This window comes from Rosa chinensis, chromosome 6, assembly GCF_002994745.2.
Source record: "Rosa chinensis cultivar Old Blush chromosome 6, RchiOBHm-V2, whole genome shotgun sequence".
NCBI classification, from domain to species: Eukaryota; Viridiplantae; Streptophyta; class Magnoliopsida; order Rosales; family Rosaceae; genus Rosa; species Rosa chinensis.
Window position 1 is genome coordinate 54,171,825 of NC_037093.1, and position 17,564 is coordinate 54,189,388.

At 38.4% G+C, this 17,564-nt stretch overlaps 3 protein-coding genes across 4 annotated transcripts; 1 reads left to right on the forward strand and 2 right to left on the reverse strand.

Moving 5' to 3' along the window:
• Positions 1 to 2,107: 2,107 nt before the first annotated feature.
• Positions 2,108 to 4,376, forward strand: LOC112170509 (fatty-acid-binding protein 1). Its single transcript, XM_024307830.2, has 4 exons — positions 2,108 to 2,515; positions 3,162 to 3,411; positions 3,812 to 3,903; positions 4,109 to 4,376. Exons 1-4 carry the CDS (start codon positions 2,146 to 2,148, stop codon positions 4,246 to 4,248), a joined length of 852 nt encoding a protein of 283 aa, XP_024163598.1. The 5' UTR covers positions 2,108 to 2,145; the 3' UTR covers positions 4,249 to 4,376.
• Positions 4,377 to 4,846: 470 nt separating this feature from the next.
• Positions 4,847 to 8,714, reverse strand: LOC112170508 (protein TIME FOR COFFEE). 2 transcript variants are annotated; one of them, XM_024307829.2, is made up of 8 exons: positions 8,433 to 8,714; positions 8,023 to 8,331; positions 7,829 to 7,929; positions 7,478 to 7,736; positions 7,201 to 7,388; positions 6,887 to 7,102; positions 6,480 to 6,797; positions 4,847 to 6,340 (listed from the first exon to the last, which is right to left on the reverse strand). In XM_024307829.2, exons 2-8 carry the CDS (start codon positions 8,318 to 8,320, stop codon positions 5,036 to 5,038), a joined length of 2,685 nt encoding a protein of 894 aa, XP_024163597.1. In that variant the 5' UTR covers positions 8,321 to 8,331; positions 8,433 to 8,714; the 3' UTR covers positions 4,847 to 5,035. The 2 variants fall into 2 exon arrangements, with proteins under 2 accessions (XP_024163597.1, XP_024163595.1); XM_024307827.2 differs by having other exon boundaries at positions 8,023 to 8,713.
• Positions 8,715 to 11,465: 2,751 nt separating this feature from the next.
• On the reverse strand, positions 11,466 to 14,937 carry LOC112172602 (ribosome-recycling factor, chloroplastic). Its single transcript, XM_024310004.2, has 11 exons — positions 14,719 to 14,937; positions 14,369 to 14,525; positions 14,041 to 14,110; positions 13,807 to 13,902; positions 13,618 to 13,715; positions 13,127 to 13,238; positions 12,813 to 12,854; positions 12,419 to 12,475; positions 12,217 to 12,267; positions 11,896 to 11,952; positions 11,466 to 11,759 (listed from the first exon to the last, which is right to left on the reverse strand). Exons 1-11 carry the CDS (start codon positions 14,804 to 14,806, stop codon positions 11,742 to 11,744), a joined length of 846 nt encoding a protein of 281 aa, XP_024165772.1. The 5' UTR covers positions 14,807 to 14,937; the 3' UTR covers positions 11,466 to 11,741.
• Between the last annotated feature and the right edge of the window lie 2,627 nt (positions 14,938 to 17,564).

Here is a 17,564-nt window from a genome sequence, read left to right on the forward strand (position 1 = left end):
AATATAAATAATTTTAAGAAAATAAAATAAAATTTAATGCTTTCCCAAATTTGTTTTCATATAAAACCAAGCATGCAATACGAGTTTCATGAAAATACTTTTAACTGTCCTCTGGTACTGATATCTCAAAACATACTGTAAATCATCTCATTAAATACACGCATCTCAAAATCATTTCAAATTCTCACATGATAAAATAATCGATGACTAGAGGGTATTGCCGACTAGTCATCTCATGTCACCTAGAGGGCATTGTCAACCATGTGACTCATCAGAGGGTACTGCCGACCGGAATACGAGGAGGCGATAGCTAGTACCGACTAACCATCTCATGTCATTTGGAGGGTACTGCCGACCAGATGAGGTATCAGAGGGTATTGCAGATCAAATGACGCATCAAAGGATACTGCCGACCGAATAAATATTCTGAAGGGTACTGCCGACCGGGTAATGCATGCATGCTTTGTATTCGGGCTAGGGTTTTTGCCCTAGGGCCATAGTATTAGTTAGATTTTCTTTCTATTATTTCTCTTTGTTTAGGGACCCTATGTTAGTAGCTTAGTCTATTTTCAATAATTCTCAATTTGTTAGGGAGCTATGCACTTTATATGATTTAGCGAATCTTCTGGAGTAATACCAAAAAAATATACTCATTTTTTGATGTATTTGATGTCTAATGAGCGGACCTAGTTCTATATACCACTATGATTACTAACACATCTTCTTGTTTGTTTATAGATGACAGCAGAAGAGTATGTAATGATCACTCTGACTTGAGATGAATTATATATATTACCGCCGTTATGGGTTTAATTTAACAAAAATAACAATAAAACCATCAATCATAAATCTTTCTCTCACACGAAAACATGTATGTGTGTGTGTATTTTTTTTTTTTTTGGGTAAGAAAACATATGTATATATTCACTTCACCTCAATGTCTACATTTTTTTTTTTTTTTTTCAAGCAATTGTACGTTTTGTGAGTCGGGAAAGTTTCTAGAGAGAGAGGCTCCTCCTTCTCTCTAGAAGTTTTCTCAGATCAGCCATCATTTTGAGAGTCTCACCTTCACCTCCGTTTCCACCACCACCACCACCCACCCCACCATTACTTTTACCTCCATCTCCACTCCATCCACCCAGCCTCTTTCTTGACCAGATCTGCCCTTTTCCTTCATTTTCCTCCTCTTTCTCTTACCTCTATTTCCTTCATATTCTCCACATACCCATCATATGCTGCCATCATGAGCTCCGTCATGACTGGGCGAGCTCTCACTCTCATCAACCCCATCACCTTTCCACCTCTTCACTCCATCATCACAACCCAAATCCTATCTCACATCAATGTTTCATAAGCTTTTTAGCAAAGATTTTCCTCCTCCTTTGTTATTGTTCTTGTTTGGCAGGTTTGACCGATTTAGCTTTCAGATCTACTCCCTGCTCCACCACCTCTAAACAAACTTTCACCCGTTGGCGAATTTTTGTTATCTCAACAGAGGGTGTTCAGATTACCTCGGTAATCACTCCCTCTTCGGTTACTCAGTTTCTATTGGACGTTCCTGAGCCTGGCGTGTGTCACAACCGGTGGAGAAGGCGGTATGATCTGGTGCTGCGGCGGCGAATTCATGTCAAGCAACAGCTTGATTACTGCGGCAGGAATACTTTGCGGCTGATGAAAATGTGGTGGCTGTTAGGATTTTTAGGGTTTCTTTCTTTTATCTTTGGGCTTCTAAGATGTAATTTGGCCAAACTCATTATGGGTTTTATTTTGTTTTTGCTTGGCCTAAGTGCCTCTATTGCTGGGCCTATGTGCCTCTTGTTGCTGGGGCCTATGTGCCTTTTATTGCTGGGGTCTGTTGTACCTCTTGTATTTTGATGTACCTTTTGGACCATCTAATACAATTGACCCAAAAAAAAAGGGTCTACATTTTTCATTCTTTAGCTCAACTTGTTATCGGACTCGGCCATCAAATTAAAATACCAAACTCATCTCAGGCATAATAGTTATTAGGGGTATTTGTGGCCCAAGTCTGTTAGGCCAGACCCAAGCCCCCAAAATGATGAGATGGCACGTGCCAACCTCCCTAACTATACCACTTTTGTACTACAACCGAATCAAAGAAACCACCAGTTTCGAGCTGTAACCATGGTGTCATTCCGCTTCCCCTTCTCGTTTTCTCAGCCCCCAAATCCCACTCCCGCCACCCATTCATCCGCCACCTCACGTCCCTTCACCGCCGCCGTAACCCTCGCCGCCGGCGCTGCCGCATTCGCTGCCGTCGCGCACACTAACCCCACGAACCCATTTCTCCAGAACGCACTGAATTTCTTCCTCGCCGATCGCTCGCTGCCGCTTTGGGGCTCGCTGTCCCTGAACGACACTCCGGCCTCCGTCGTCGATTCCAAGACGGGGGTGTCGTTTCCGTCGGTGCTGGACGGGACTCGGCGACTTCTGGGAATTGGGTTGAGGAGAAAACGGCTGCTGGGGTTGAAGAACATCGATGTGTATGCATATGGTATCACATTTCTCTTCTCTTTCCTTTTAAATTTTGTTTCTTTTCCGCGTTGAAATTTTTCAAACTTGTATTGATTGGGTAAGCTACACTATAATAATGCTTGCTTATTAGTTGTGTCTTGTGTGAGGTATAATGCATGTGATTTTCAGCCTGTATGATAACTATGTGCATAATCGGAAAATGTCAGTAGGAATGTGTAGACTAGTTGAGTAATGTAAGGGGTTAGTGGATTTTTGAAATGGATCGAACATAACGTTGTTGAATAGGTGTCATTTGGTGGTAATAGATTGATGCGCACTGGCTTTATAATCCGGTGATGATAAGAATTTGATACTCTCATTTTCACTGTTAATTAGACTGGGGTAACACATTTGGCATCAGCTCTGACACAGAAGGTTGCCAATTATCTACTACTGTTGCTTAAAATGAAGTGGCATGGAAAGTGCCACAGTGGTTTGGCCAGACACGTATGTGCTCCTTGTTTCACATTATTTGTTTCCTTGCATGCGTAATGATATTGTCCAACTTATTTCTGCTATGCTTGAAAGGCTTTTTGGTGTATTTCTTTTATATCTGCCTTGTGCAGATGCATAGACTTTTTGATGGATTCCATTACAATGTGGTTGTGCTTAATGCTTATCTGCAGGTATTTATGCTGATGATATAGACGTAAAGAAATTACTCGGCAAAAAATATGGGAAATTGTCCCTTTCTGAACTCCAGGAAAACAAGGAGTATAATGATGTACTGCTGGAAACTGATATAGGTGTGACTGTTAGACTTCAAATAGTTTATGGCAAATTGAGCATCGGTTCTGTACGTAGTGCTTTTGAGGAGTCGGTAGGAACCAGACTTCAGAAGTTTGGGGGATCAGATAATCAAGAATTGCTACAAAGGTATACCCATTATCTTTGGTCATTATCTAACCTTATAGTTAAAATGAACAAACTTATGATCATTACATTTCAACTCAATTTCTAGTTTGAAATAACCCATGTACATAGCAGACTAAAAAAGAACAACTGTTGTGCCTGAGTGCCTAAAATCCCTTGGAAAAATAGTATCGAATAAGTGAGTAACAATATTATATGTGTGTGGAGGATATTCGACCTTCCAATACTGAAATTTCTATCTTCATTATTTGCATCAGTTTCTTGCCGGCTTGCAGTAATATTTCTCATATTTGTTGGATTTTGTTTTCTTGTTCTCTGTTTAGAAGCCATAGTTTATGACATGTCGAATCTTATAGTAAATTTCAGTAAAGTTATATCAAACTAATAGTTGAATTTATTGTAGATTCACTTCTCAATTCAAAGATGAAATTAAAATACCACGAGGATCTATAATAGATCTGTCAAGGGAACCGGGCTATGTACTTCGAACAACCAGTAAGATTTCCCTTTTCATTTAATGTATCATTTTCTTCACAATATATTACAACAAATGATTTTTTTTTTCCCTCCCATTCTCTATTTTGATTTGCTGCAAGTGTTTGTTTTGAGTAGGTCACATCTACTGAATTAGATTTAGGAAACTTTTGGCTTTTCACTTATAAGATTACTACCAATCTTAACGTGTGTCACATTTTTGTAGTTGACGGAAATGATGTAGGGAGCATCCAAAGCAAACTCCTGTGTAAATCGATTCTGGATTTGTATATAGGTGAGGAACCATTTGATAAACAAGCCAAAGAAGATGTCAAGCTCAATTTGGCTTCTATCCTTCAGGAGTAGATGGGAGCCATTTAGAAGAGTCGGCACGTTTTTATACTTTTTCTCCCGTTTCATGTTTAATCATACTTTATAAGCCTTGGAATATCAAAGTTCAATCTTAATAAACTAAATATCTCTATTTCGTCATCTCCAATTACGTATTCAGCAGTATTGCAATCGTTGAAACCTTGCAAGCCACCAACAACTGAATTCTGACGTTAAACTATAGGGGCAAAGAGAATAGAGATTTAGGTTAGGGTCAAGTTCACTATTTCTTAATCAAGAGCTAGTGAATTCGGTGTCTTTCTCAAAATGCAGGTCCATTCAAACAAGCTGTACAAAGTTACAAGGACTGGTAACACATACAATACCAGAAGCCAATGAACCTCAGTAACGTCCACCTCCAGCATCATCTTTTTGCCTAAATTCTCAAGTGGTAGACTTCTTTAAAGCTTGTTTGTTTTTCTTGCTGACTTACAATTGCCATGGCCCCCCGCTCAAACAAAAGAGAAAATTGCTGATTCATATTTACAGAAAAAGAATGCATTGCTTCATAGTCAAAATCTTTATCATATATATATATATATATATATATATATATATATATATATATATATATACACATCACGATCAGATTAGACCAATCAAATCTAAATTAGACCCCCCTATGAACCACCCAGAAGTTTTGAACAGCCTCCACTAGTTCATAAATTGACAAAATGTAAGCCTAACCCCCTTTGTCGTTTGGTCGTCCACTTTGTACTCACTTCTGCACTAGCTGCCAATTTACTTGACAAAACCCTTGTTGTCAAGTCGTCAGCAAACTAGGGTTAGTGACTTGACCTTGTGGTACTGCTAAGGACGATTTAGGGCTTCCTCCAAAAGATAGAAGAGTCTGACCTTGTGAAGCTCTTCCTTGTTGTTGAAGAAAACTATTGACTGCTGAAGTTGTAATCGGAATTTGGGAAGTCAATGATCTTCCGGAGTTGTTAGGAGATTGGACAGAAGAATTGCACTGTACTAGAGCTTGTGAGAAGACAGGAGCGCTCTTTGGTGCTTTACTCTTAGCTGCCATAGCAGGTTGCTGCTGCTGAAGCTGAAACTGGTAGAGGTGCTGTTGATGAGAATTCGAGGTTGTGAAGTTGAGATTTGTTGCTGAATTATCAAAAACAAGGGTCTGCACTGTTGACCTCCCAGTAACAGCTTTAGACCCATCATGATCAGGATTGTCGGAAACGCTTCCAGTCTTCCTTTCAGATACATGATGATGATGGTTTTGGTGTGCACCTTGGGTTGCTGGAAGGGTTTGATACATTGCTGGACTTTGTGACATGGATGAAAAGTTCAGGAGTTTACCTGTACCCTTATTTCCACTGATGGAGGCAAATGACATGCCAAAGACACCCTTTAAGTCCTGTTGTTGTGATTGCTCAATGTGATTTCCACTGCCACCACCACTCAATGTTACATAGGGCATCATGGTAAAGTTCATGGGTTGAAGTGGCACTGCAAAATTCTGCCCATAACCATAAACACTACGTTGCGTCTGAGAAGATGCAGTATTCCCCCCATTGATGTCACCCTCAGGCTTGCAAGGCTGAAGGGATTGTGGCACATACTGTTTTTGTGACTGCTGTGATTTCATACTGCTAAATTGTGTTTTCTGCGGTTGCTGAGACTCTAGTTGCCTGTGAAACAACGATGAATCGGTTGAAATTCCAGTGTTCTTTTGATGGATTGATCGGACTTGATGCTGCAACTGCGAGTGAGACTGTTGCTGATGAAGCTGAGAAGGGTGAAACATTTGATTTGAATAGAAAGGACCATTATATGAAGGCACTGCCTGAGTAGAGTTTCCTCCTTGAAATGCCAGTGTTGTTCCTGAAGGAGTTGAAATGGGGAATGAATACCCATTAATTGCTAAGTACGGACCTTCTTGGAATGTCATATTCGGGCTACTGAGGTTTGCTGCAGCTATTGTTGACAATGCTGAATGACTAAAATGTGATGCATTGTTTGTCAATTCTGTATATTTCAAAGGACCAGATGGATTACTGGTTGCTGCAACTGATGCTTGATTTTGTCCCACAGAGAATTTGAAAGTAGGTCCATGCTACATTAGAATAAAGAGTGAAGCAATTGTAAATTTGTAATACCATTCTCGGGGGAAGTTGGAAATTGATTAAGCAAATTGAACTAGAAGATACATTGCACTCAATCCAAGAAACCGTTACACAGATGACAAAGCTTACCATTAGATTACCAGCAGAGGCCGGCTGTGATGGAGATTGTTGAGCCACAAGCTTCTTGCTTCTTGTTGATTCTATGAATGCAGCCTCAGAAATCTGATCTTTTGATTCTTTTGCACTCTGACCTGAGACGCTTCCTAGACTTGGGTTTCCAACAACTATGTCTGGCTTGGTGCCACATAGAGGAGCAGAACCACCTGCTGCTGGCCAGAGATTGTTCATATTTGTAACCTTCTGGTGCAAGTATATGTTGCGAGCGATGTAATGGTGAGTTGCACATCTAGTCTTAGCACATGATTGAGACAGAGATGAATTCCCGGGCTACATTTTACATTACAGCAAAATTAACACTTTCTGTTTCAGAGAAAATAAGATTTTTTCGGCATGGCTAAAAGGCTGAAGTCTCAAACCTGTAATGTGGTGGCTGAAAGACCGCTTCGCCAGTCAGTTCTCTCCAGTTTAGGAATGATAGTCTTAGGTTGCTGTTGTAATTTAGTGCCACTATCTCGGTTTGGATTCTCATTTATCTTTTCCGTGATTACCTCTATCTTCTTGTCTTGCTGTGTTTCAAGCACAGCTTCCGCCACAAGTTTATCAGATGCTGAATCCTCCATAGGAGGAGGAGCCTGTTAAAAGAGGCAGGCGTTTATTCTTCAGCAAATCGGAGAGCATTATTTTATTCCAATGGAAATGTAATTTGGAAACTAATAACATGAATCTTTACCATGAGATCAAATTCAAACTTGTCCTCTCTCTTGCTTTTAAGCTCCGGTACCTCTAATGGCTTGGCTTCCTCCTTCTGCAACTCTACTGACCCGGATACATCTTCAGATTTTGGCTCCCAATTCGGCAAAGAAGTTTCCATGTTTGGCTTCTCAACTGCTTCTGCATTAGAATTGTTCTCCTTGGAGACTTCATACCAAACAGAAAAAGAAAAATCATTAGATTCATATCTAAAACCAGAATTTGCCCCATAAAACTAGTATAACTATTACACCCACCATGTTTGAGCTCGGGATCAGAGACATGGCTGTTTTCCTGTTCTGAGATTGAAGTCTTAGAATCGTTTCTAATGCCATATCTATCTTTATCTTCCCGGTTTGACGGAGAGCTTTCAACACTATCACTATCCCTAGAGCTCTGAGATTGCTTCATCAACCCGAAAAGAACTTCGGCGATCTCAATCTCAATTTCCTCCTCTACAGTCCTAGAAGACGATTTCAACGATTTTGGAGGTCGATTCTTGACTCCAGTTGGTTTCTGCCATCAGAACAACAAACCTCAAAATCATCCCAAGCTTTCTATAACTTTTCAGAAGAAGAAATAAATACATAATTTCTTTCAAAACTAACCATCTTCTTCCTCGGTTCTTCGCTCAGTTTCTGCAGATTCTGATCTTTCCCAACCCCATCATTTCCTGAAGAACTATTTTCACGCGACCGTTTTCCTGAAGCTGCAGAAAATTACAAGCTTACATATAAACGTTTTTTCTATTTACAGAAACAGAGGAAAACAGAGAGCTTCTACATTCGAATTCCGGTGTTACCTGAACGAGCCTTCCTCGGAACTTGAACGCCGATCAACTTCAACGGCTGATCTTGCTTCGAGACTTTCACCACCATATGGTTTCTCCGGCGAGCCGATGATGATGACGACATCTGAGAAAGCACCATATTGTCTTCCACCTCCACCTTGCAATCTTCCTCATCCATGCTTCCCGGGCTCTCCTCTCCTCTCCTACGCTTGTTACTCACTATCTCACTGCGGCCGGAAAGTCCATCAGTTGCAGCAGCTGCCATGCTTGACCTTCTCGCTTCTCTCCCGACTCTCTCCATCACCTTCATATGCTCCGTTTCTGCTCTATTTTTAATAGCTTTATAGTCATAGGAATAACATTTCATGCATAGAGAAACGTATTAAATCATTCTATTTCTCTATGCTATCAGAGTTTTATACCTGGATTCGATGTCTATGGTTTGAAAATTGGAATTGTTAAGTCGTTAATAGATTAGTTTTTGTATTCTTTTGGGGGGTGATCACTCATCATGGAGGCATTATTTTATTGAAGGAAGAAGGTGCAGATCAATGCAAACATTAGAATAATCTTCAGATAGAAAGAAAGATATATAATAAAGTACAATCAATATCATCATCTATAAGTATTCTATAATGGCTGCACACGTTAGTTTTTGTTTTAAGATTTATAAACTAGTTGGGAGAGAGTCTCTGTTCCTTTAATTAAAAAATAATAAAAGCATGCTTCTTTAGTGCTTTGGCTTTTCAATACTTCTAGTTGAGTATCAAACCCTGGGAAGGGAATCCATCCACTTGCCCAATACGAGAAAGTTCATATCAAATTTTATTATTCCCTTTAATATGTCTTTAAGAAAAAGAATGAAACAAGCAGGCTTTTGTAGCTTTGTTTATGTTTATGAATAAACTAATGCTATAAAAAAAATTATTCTGTTTAATAAAATAAAGTAAGCGTCTATCGTCGTCTTTACTTGTGAGATTCAGAAATGTTTATGAAGGCAATCGCTTATCCGCATTGTGAATTTCTTAGCAGATCCAGGAATGTTAGTGAAGACAGCTGTACGTTCTCTTTCAATTTTATGTTCATTAACATGAGTTATTTAAAACAATTATAAAAAAGATAAAGGTATGAATTTCTTCCTATTTCATCTGAGAAATAAATTCCAGACTCTGCCACTAATTACGCTCAAATCTCTTGCTGTTTTCCCTAATTGTTTCATGAGGATGAAGCCTAGCTACCTAAAAGTGATGATTGTAATTGACTTGAGCTTACTTTCACTTATATTTTAAACATATTCCTATATGCTTGTACAACTAAAACAACATTATAAAAACTAGATTAATTAGTGCAGAAACTATATTATAATATTAGGACCAAGACAAGCTCAGCCATCCTATGGTGGCACTTAATCAATTAAATAAAACCTCCAGAACACTAATCAATTAGTTTTTGAACCAAGTGCAAGTTGTAACTTGTTTTGATCGACAATAGTCTTTTTTTTTTTTTGTTTCTGGTGGACGGGAACTGTCAAGGTGGCAAGCACTTTGATGCTCCACATATTCAAAGAAATTCCCAGAAAATATACTAACTAACTAAGCAATAATACATAATTAATTATTAATTGGGTCGATAACCATTTCCAGACTCCCAGTACAGTCGTGGAGGTCACCATGGTCAATGAAAATTATAATTTTAAAGTTCAAAAATTTATAAACATTTAGTTTTTAGTAAAGAATTTATGGTGGTGTTAGAGGTTAGATGAGGAGATGTATTATACTATTATTTGCTTTTCTGAGCTTAGATCGGGAGCTCGGGACAAAAATTCAAAGTTCAAACTCAAATGTTAGGTCTCTGACTTTCTTCTTTCAATGTAACTTGCAATTGTAACCTGTCTTTGTTAATGGAATTCTGGAAAGATAACCCACATAAAGATGAAAGAGACAAAATGTAGCTCATCTTCCTTTGTCATACCCAATTACCTACATAAGTTGTTATGAGCTGACTCATAACAAAAAGAAGAAAATGTGTGTTGTGTGTGTGTTTTTTTTTCCTTGTCTTGTTCTACTACAGTTCGACATTTCAAGCACATACGACAGCCTTATTTAGAATTTCAACAAGAAGTTTGATTCTTCCCTTGAATCATTGGTGTTCATATGGTCGAGCTAGTCTCTCTTTTATCTCATTTAGAGATCTCTCTGGTTTGGTGATGTGCTGTTCGGCCTTTCAGCTCTATTTAAGGGCATGTTCTTGATGTTTTTTGGGTCTCCCCCTTGTGCTTTCTTCGATTTCTTCTCTTGTCATTTGGGTCGATTAGTCTTAGGGGTCGTCGTTCATCTTGGATGGGTTATGCAACGATTGCTCAATTGCTTCTTTTCGATTTGGACACTGTGAAGCGGATCGGGTTGGTGACTTGCTATTTAGGTTTATCTAGATTGTGGTATGGCTGACCTTGTTACACTTCTCGGTGGTGATCTTTGCAAGTGTCTATCGGCCACTACATTGATAGTTTTGACGTCGAAAGCTCAGAGTACCGACATAAAAAATTCATTGACTTTGGGATTAAACACATTTTGATTGGTTTAACCCATTTAGGCTTAATCATGCCTAACTTAGCTAAGTCACTATTTCTTATGTGGTCATAAAACTAGTAGTGTGGTTGTTCTACGACGAAACTGTTATCAACTCAATTAATCTGAACTTTTATATTAGTTACATTAGAGAATAACTGACGTTATTTATGTAATATCTGAGTGAGACTTTAATGAAAACTTTAAAATGAGAATTTTTAAATCAGCAGGTCGATGATATATGTGTTGTACTATTAATATTTCAACTAAAATTGAGACTACTCATCCAACTGTTAATTTTAAAATACACACTAGAGTCTCTCCCTATAATATATCTCTTATTGTACTGTCCCACCAAAAATTAAATATCATAAAAAAGTTTTAATCCTTTTCTTTGGAAGTTTCTAAGAAATTGAATGTAGCAAAGCACCGTGGGATAGGACCAAGGACCTTTTCACTTTGGGCCAAAGACATTGTGTAGGGTAAGGTACCGCATTGTTTTCATAAGAAAAAAGTGTGACAACGGCCATGTAGGAATGACATATGAAGGATCCTAAATGAGCCATGTCCTAGATAAGCATAGATATTTTTCAATGAAAAATGCAAGGCAAGTCAAATTGGAGAATATATCAGATTCCATTTGAAATCCAATGCATTCACCTGAAAGTGCATCAGGTTCCATTTCTTCATGGATATGATTCTTAGGAATGGAAGATATCATCCTGAGGTCATATCACCCATATGAATATACAAATGGAATTTCTCTAGAAGCAGAATCAGTGCAGTAGACTCTGCAGAATTTTCAGATAGATTTATATACTTCGAACAACAAAATCGAGCTTGCAGCATGCTTGCTTTTGATGAAAATGTACATCTTCTTGAAAGAAGAAAAGAAAATGGACTCCTTTTGTCTAATACTCACAAATCATACCAGAGTTCATTTGATCCGGTGCACACTTCAAATTGAAAGCCATAAAATTGAACATGGCTCAATTGTTTTTTTTTTTTTTTTACCTTGAAACAAAATGTGTGGTTCATTCAAAAGGTCTTTTCATGAGGTGGGTATAAACAACATTGCAAGTTATCAACACAAAAGAGGGGAACTATAAAAGTTCGAAAACTGAAGCTCAACCATTTACATTGGTGCATGAACATAAACAAACCCTAAACCTTCAGCAATTCCTGAAACACAATTGCAGACAAATATATGTTAAATTTCAAGGAAGTAGATTAAAACTAGAACCAGCATATAAAATTACTACGGCGCAGGTAACGCAGACATTAACAAAAGTAGAAAATAGTCAAATAGAGGTAGTACCTTCTCTTTCTGTTTGGATATGGTATCAAGCTTCTTCACATACTCATCTGTCCATTTCTGCACAAACAATGCAGACGGTCATTTTCAGAAATTCTTTTAAATTCAATCCAAGTTGAATGGTGCTAATTTTAGACAGTATTTATTCTGCAGTAACCTTTGAAATGAATATCCAGGCACTCAAAAAACAAGAAGTAGGTGCCTCAAATTTTGGAAGAAATTTCCAAGAAACTAATCAGTAGTTGGCTTCATTAACCTCAGATAAACCACAATATCTAGTTATAATGGTGTAGATAATCAAACTATACAAAAGCTTTAAGTTACCTGCAAATCACTTGAAAAGTCCTTGAGAGTATCCTCAGAGAGCTTCTTTTCCTAAAGAACAAAAATTGAGGTCAACAAGGAATGTAATGTAAAAGTAAAATGGGCCAGGGAAAAAGAAAAGAACAAGAGGGGCAGGACAAGAGCAATATGAGAGTGAAAATGAAAGATAAAGGGTTGCAATGAATGGGTTTAAAATTCAAACCTTCTGAAGTTTTTCATAAGCTTTTAAAGTATCCCTTCTTATGTTCCTCAATGCTACCTATAACAATTGAAAAGTAGGCATTTCAAAAAAGTAAGATCAATTACTTAACAGTGTGAATGCAAACATACCCAATGGTTGATAAAGAAAGAATTTTCAAAGTGCATTAGGTGCTCTGAGTTTTTATTTCAATTGGTCCAATGATGAGACCTCACCAGGAACAACTGAAGGAAGGGAAAGGTAGGTGGGGATGGGATTAGCTTATTAGCATAACAATTTGGAGGATCTGGTCAAGCAGATGTACTGTACAACTAAAGTCCCAAAAAATTAAATAATGATAAATCCACAACAAAGGGATAGATTTTTCTCCAAGTATCAGTCAAAAATGCTACTGTACCTTCCCTTCTTCAGCTTGTTTTGATACAACTTTAGTCAATTCCTGCATTGAAAAAAAATAAAAATAAAAAGGTAGTGTACATATTAGAGAACATGCTTGATTATTATACATCATGACAAATTAGAATATTTTGGTATCTTCAATGTATCAGAAATTTTCAGAATTGAGCATCTTGATTATAACAGTTGTCATTGTATTACCAAGAATGAATCTATGATATTTAATTCAAATTCCACATAACTTGTATTGGATATAACTTTCGTCAAATTCCAATGAACGAGCACATTAAAGGAAGATCATAGATGAGAAAATACCTTCCGTCTGTCTGATGTGAGTTGAGGCAGGGTCAGCCGTATCACTTCTCCATCATTATTTGGAGTCATGCCAAGATCAGAGGCAACTATGGCCTTCTCAATAGACTTTAAGCTGAAAAAAGGAGATATGCCTATCAGAAAGAAAGATTACTAAGGGAAAAAAATCCAGTTAGTGCCAAATACACTCCCGCAATAGAAGACACCATCTCCTGACAGCTCAGAACATTAAGGTCACTGGAGACATCTTTTGTTTAATTGTTGTTCTAAAATGCACTTACAGCAGTAGTGAGAAAATTTTAAACCCGCCCTTATCAGTGAAATATAGCTAGCTAGCTAATGTTACGTTGTGCCCTCCCTCCTTTCATGTGGGAAGAGTAAGTAAATAAGTAGCGACTAGCATAGCAGACGTGTATTACTTGAGTGCGAAAGCAGCATGATGCACTGATCTTCTACTTTCCCTACTAGGTTAATGCCTTTAGCTTATGAAATACCTGGATTTATCATATGGCGAAATCAATAGGGAAGCTCCATCAGGAGAACTAATTTGAGCAAGGCTCTTCAAGCCAACTGGACTTCCATAATAGTCAACCTAGAAAAGTATACCTCTTTAAGAAAAAAGAAAAGGTCGAAATTGAATGAATTGTGAAAGGGGCTAGACAAACCCTTAAATTAATTCTTACCTCAATCTTGTCCAGCATGGCTGGGCTTGCCCTCCCTGTCCTAATAGAATTGAAATTGGATCGTACCGTTTCAATAGTCTTTTCCATCCTGCCTTTCTGAAATATAACAGACATTTTTCAATACAAATGTGCTCTTCCTGACTCCATCAGAAAAACTCAAAGAGCCCTTAAATACATTTTTACCCAAACACACACAATACATCTTATTCTCCAAGACCACATAGAAAAACTTACAGCATCTTTTTCGATCACAGACTTCTCCGCTTCTATTTCTTCAATAGTAGCTGCCTTTACAGTTCCAGCTCTGGATATTTCATCAAAATAAATATCAGAAAGTGAATCAGTCTACACACAACCACTAACTGGGAGAAATTACATTAACCATAGTGGCAACTCTACACACCCCAAATCCCCATTGCATTTCAGACTATAGAATCATCTGAGTACATGACTGTCACATGCTAAACCAACATATGCATTTATAACCCAATTTCAAGTCCATTACAACATCCACAACAATTCAAACAGCCGAGAGTACAATTCTGCGCCAATAAAAACTTGCCTCTTCTGCAACAATTGCTTCTTCACAACAATGGGATTGCCAGAAAACTTGGCAGCGCCTCCCGGAGGTGCCACATAACTAGCAGCTGAGCTCCATGAGCACACATTAACAGTACTGGGCTGGCATTTCTTCCAAGCCCGTGCACCGCCATAACAATCTGTAAAAAAAAAAAATTACAGCATTTAGTATCTGAAACAACAACACCCACCAATCCAAAACGAAGCCACAAAAACGATTACAACACAGAACTCCAAAAGGGTCCCTCAGAGATTGAACCAATAGCATAAAAATCATTACTTTCAAGTATAGGAATGAACAAGCTCTACAAAATGGCTAAATGGGTTATGTACCTCGAATGGAGAGGAGGGCTTTGGGAGGGTTTAGCTTGGGTTGGAGGATGGACCGTGCAGGAGTCGCAGGAGAGAAATGGGTCGCCATGAAAGGCGAAGACTTGTGCTATTCTGGGTGGAAGCTTAAGCAGTGAGTGACTTTGTTAGAAGCGGAAGGCAGCTATGGTCTCAGTGACGTCAAGGAAGACGAAGAGAGAGTGGATAAGAATTTCGTTCTGCATCATTTTTCATTGGGTTGGGTTGGTTTGTTTGTTTCTTGGAATGGGTCGGGGCCGAGACCATAACAGTAGATAAATATCCGGGTCCGGAATTATGAGGTGAAAACTGAAAAGAAGAGGGCTAGAAAACATTTTGATGCTAGAAATAGTTTTGCCAAAACACAAAATATCACAACGAATTTCTATAAATTTCTTTCATCTCACTTGTTGTTTATATTTCTCACACTAAATTTGTTCTCTCTCTCTCTCTCTCTCTCTCTCTCTTGATGTTGTTCAATACAATGGTTGTTGTATACAAAAATTGGGACTCTAATCTAATGTGTGAGATGTCAAATGCTTTGTTGATTAGGACGAAAGATTATAACAGAAGACTTTCATAATGGCGATAGCGTAAACAATGAATTATTTATCTAGATTTGAACGACAATGTAACACCCCATCCACTCCTGATGTCAGTGAAATTTGAACTGTTAGTTAGGCTAGCTAACCAACAGGCCACGGCCCACCGATACAATTTTTTTTTTTTTTATCGGGTAGTTAGCTGTCAGTAACTCACACACCCATGCAATGGTATCCCAGCACCAGGACACCTGCACCGACATTACAGCGAAAGCCAGGCAAAACCAGACTAATTCACTGCACCGCAGACGCACGAACCCAAAGGGTCCCTCAAATCTGCTGGCCACAGGATGGAGCTGGGATTCGAACGCTAGACATGGGGGTTCCAGACTAGGCAGTTCGACCAACACACCACACCACGTGGTTCCCACCGATACAATTTTAATAATCTTAATAAAGAGTCATACTCATTACATATTATAATTCAGTGCCAAAAAAAAAAAAGTTCTAGTTAGACCTCAAAATTTGATATTTGGACCTCCATCTTTTTTTCAACTCTTATTAGACTTTAATAACTCATATGAAAAGACAAACAAGGACAAAGAGAAAATAAATAAATAAATACTTTTCTTACCTCTCCCATTAAAATAAGTTATCTAAAATAATTAATTTCTGTACATGGCTCCCTCATTTAATACAAAAATAAATTCAAATCAATCTGATTTGAAATTTCCTTAAACTAAATTCTTTGAATATTTTGGTATATATAGTTATTACTAATTAAGATCTAAGGTCAACTCCTTTTAAGTAGATTTAATCAATATATTATATATTATTTATTGCATAACTAAAGTCTTTTTCAAAACCATTCATATTGAAAAAAAAAAAAAAAACATAAAAAAAAAAAAAACAAAAACTATGATTTGGATTAACAAAAAAAATTTCATAATTGTCTACTTGTTCGGCCCCTCAAAAAATCAATTTTTGGTTCCACCGGTTCCACCACTGGATGAAAGTACACAAAAAATGTAGGCTCCCTTACAAAATTCTTCGTGGTTAAATTGATAAAGATTAAAAAACAACAACAAATTGTTGAAGATACAAATTTAATTCTTCAAGGGTGTTTTGGTAAAATTAAGCAGGTATACTTAGCTTTTTAAGTATTCAAAAAAGTGAATTTTGAGGTTTAAGAAGTAAGAGAGGTTCAACTATCAAATTTGGAGGTCCAAACGGTAGGATTTGAAAAGAGGGTGGCTCAAACCTTGATTGGGGTATAGACAAAATAGTTGTAGAACATAAAGAAAAAATCCCCAAAAAAGACAAGCGGGAACAAAAATACTATCTATTAATCTTTTCTTTTTCTTTTTTTGAATAGGAATTGATTGCATTAGTAATCAAGTCATGAAAGCAGGCTAGAGTCTAACAGAACTTACAGACAAACTCCCGGGACAAATCGGATAACCTATCCAAGCCACAACTAGACCCATTAAAATCTCTAAGATGCTCGCTGAACAGCCAGCCTAAACTATGCAAGAATAATCTCGCTCTCTAAGGAACAAATATTCATTTAGTCTAATCTATCAATCACGCAATTGTGGTACAAATATCAACTAGAAACATCTTAGAAAGGCTTAAAGAAATTACCCCTACACCAAAAGGCTTGAGTCCAGAATGTCTAAAAGCCTAGATAACTTAAGAAAATGCTAGTCCCTTCTCTGTAGGGTTGGAACCAACATCATCTTCAGCCTCCTTAGTAGCCAACAATCTCGGCATCAGGTCGCTTCTCGGCCTCTTCTTGAAGGTCTGCAGCATATAGCCCCCATTTTCAGATTTGAGCCAAATAGGTCAAGTCCCTGCCTTCGACCCACTAACAGCATCCCTAGGCCCAGTCAACACTGACCCAGAAACCACCTGCCCAGCAACCAGCCCGGTCAAACTCACGACCAAACCTAGTCCGAAACTAAGGTTGCCCGTCGATTTTTCCGGGACTTCTTCTTGTCCACAGCCTTCTGCAACACTGACCTCCAGCATCTGACCGATCTCAACCACCGGCCTAGTCACAATTGGCTCTTGAGAGACCAGCCTCGGTCCACCTGTTGCCTCCACAAAGCGTGGCGCACCTGCATCCCCATTGCCTGGGCCGAGGACGTCCCAGCCCAACACCACCAAAGGCACCGAGCCATGCTGCCACGCCCCCAAATCTGCAAGCGTCGACACCAACGTCGCCGCTCCACCCCGATCCTCAATGCCACGGTCGCAACATCACCCTCAGTTGAGAATCGCTTCAAC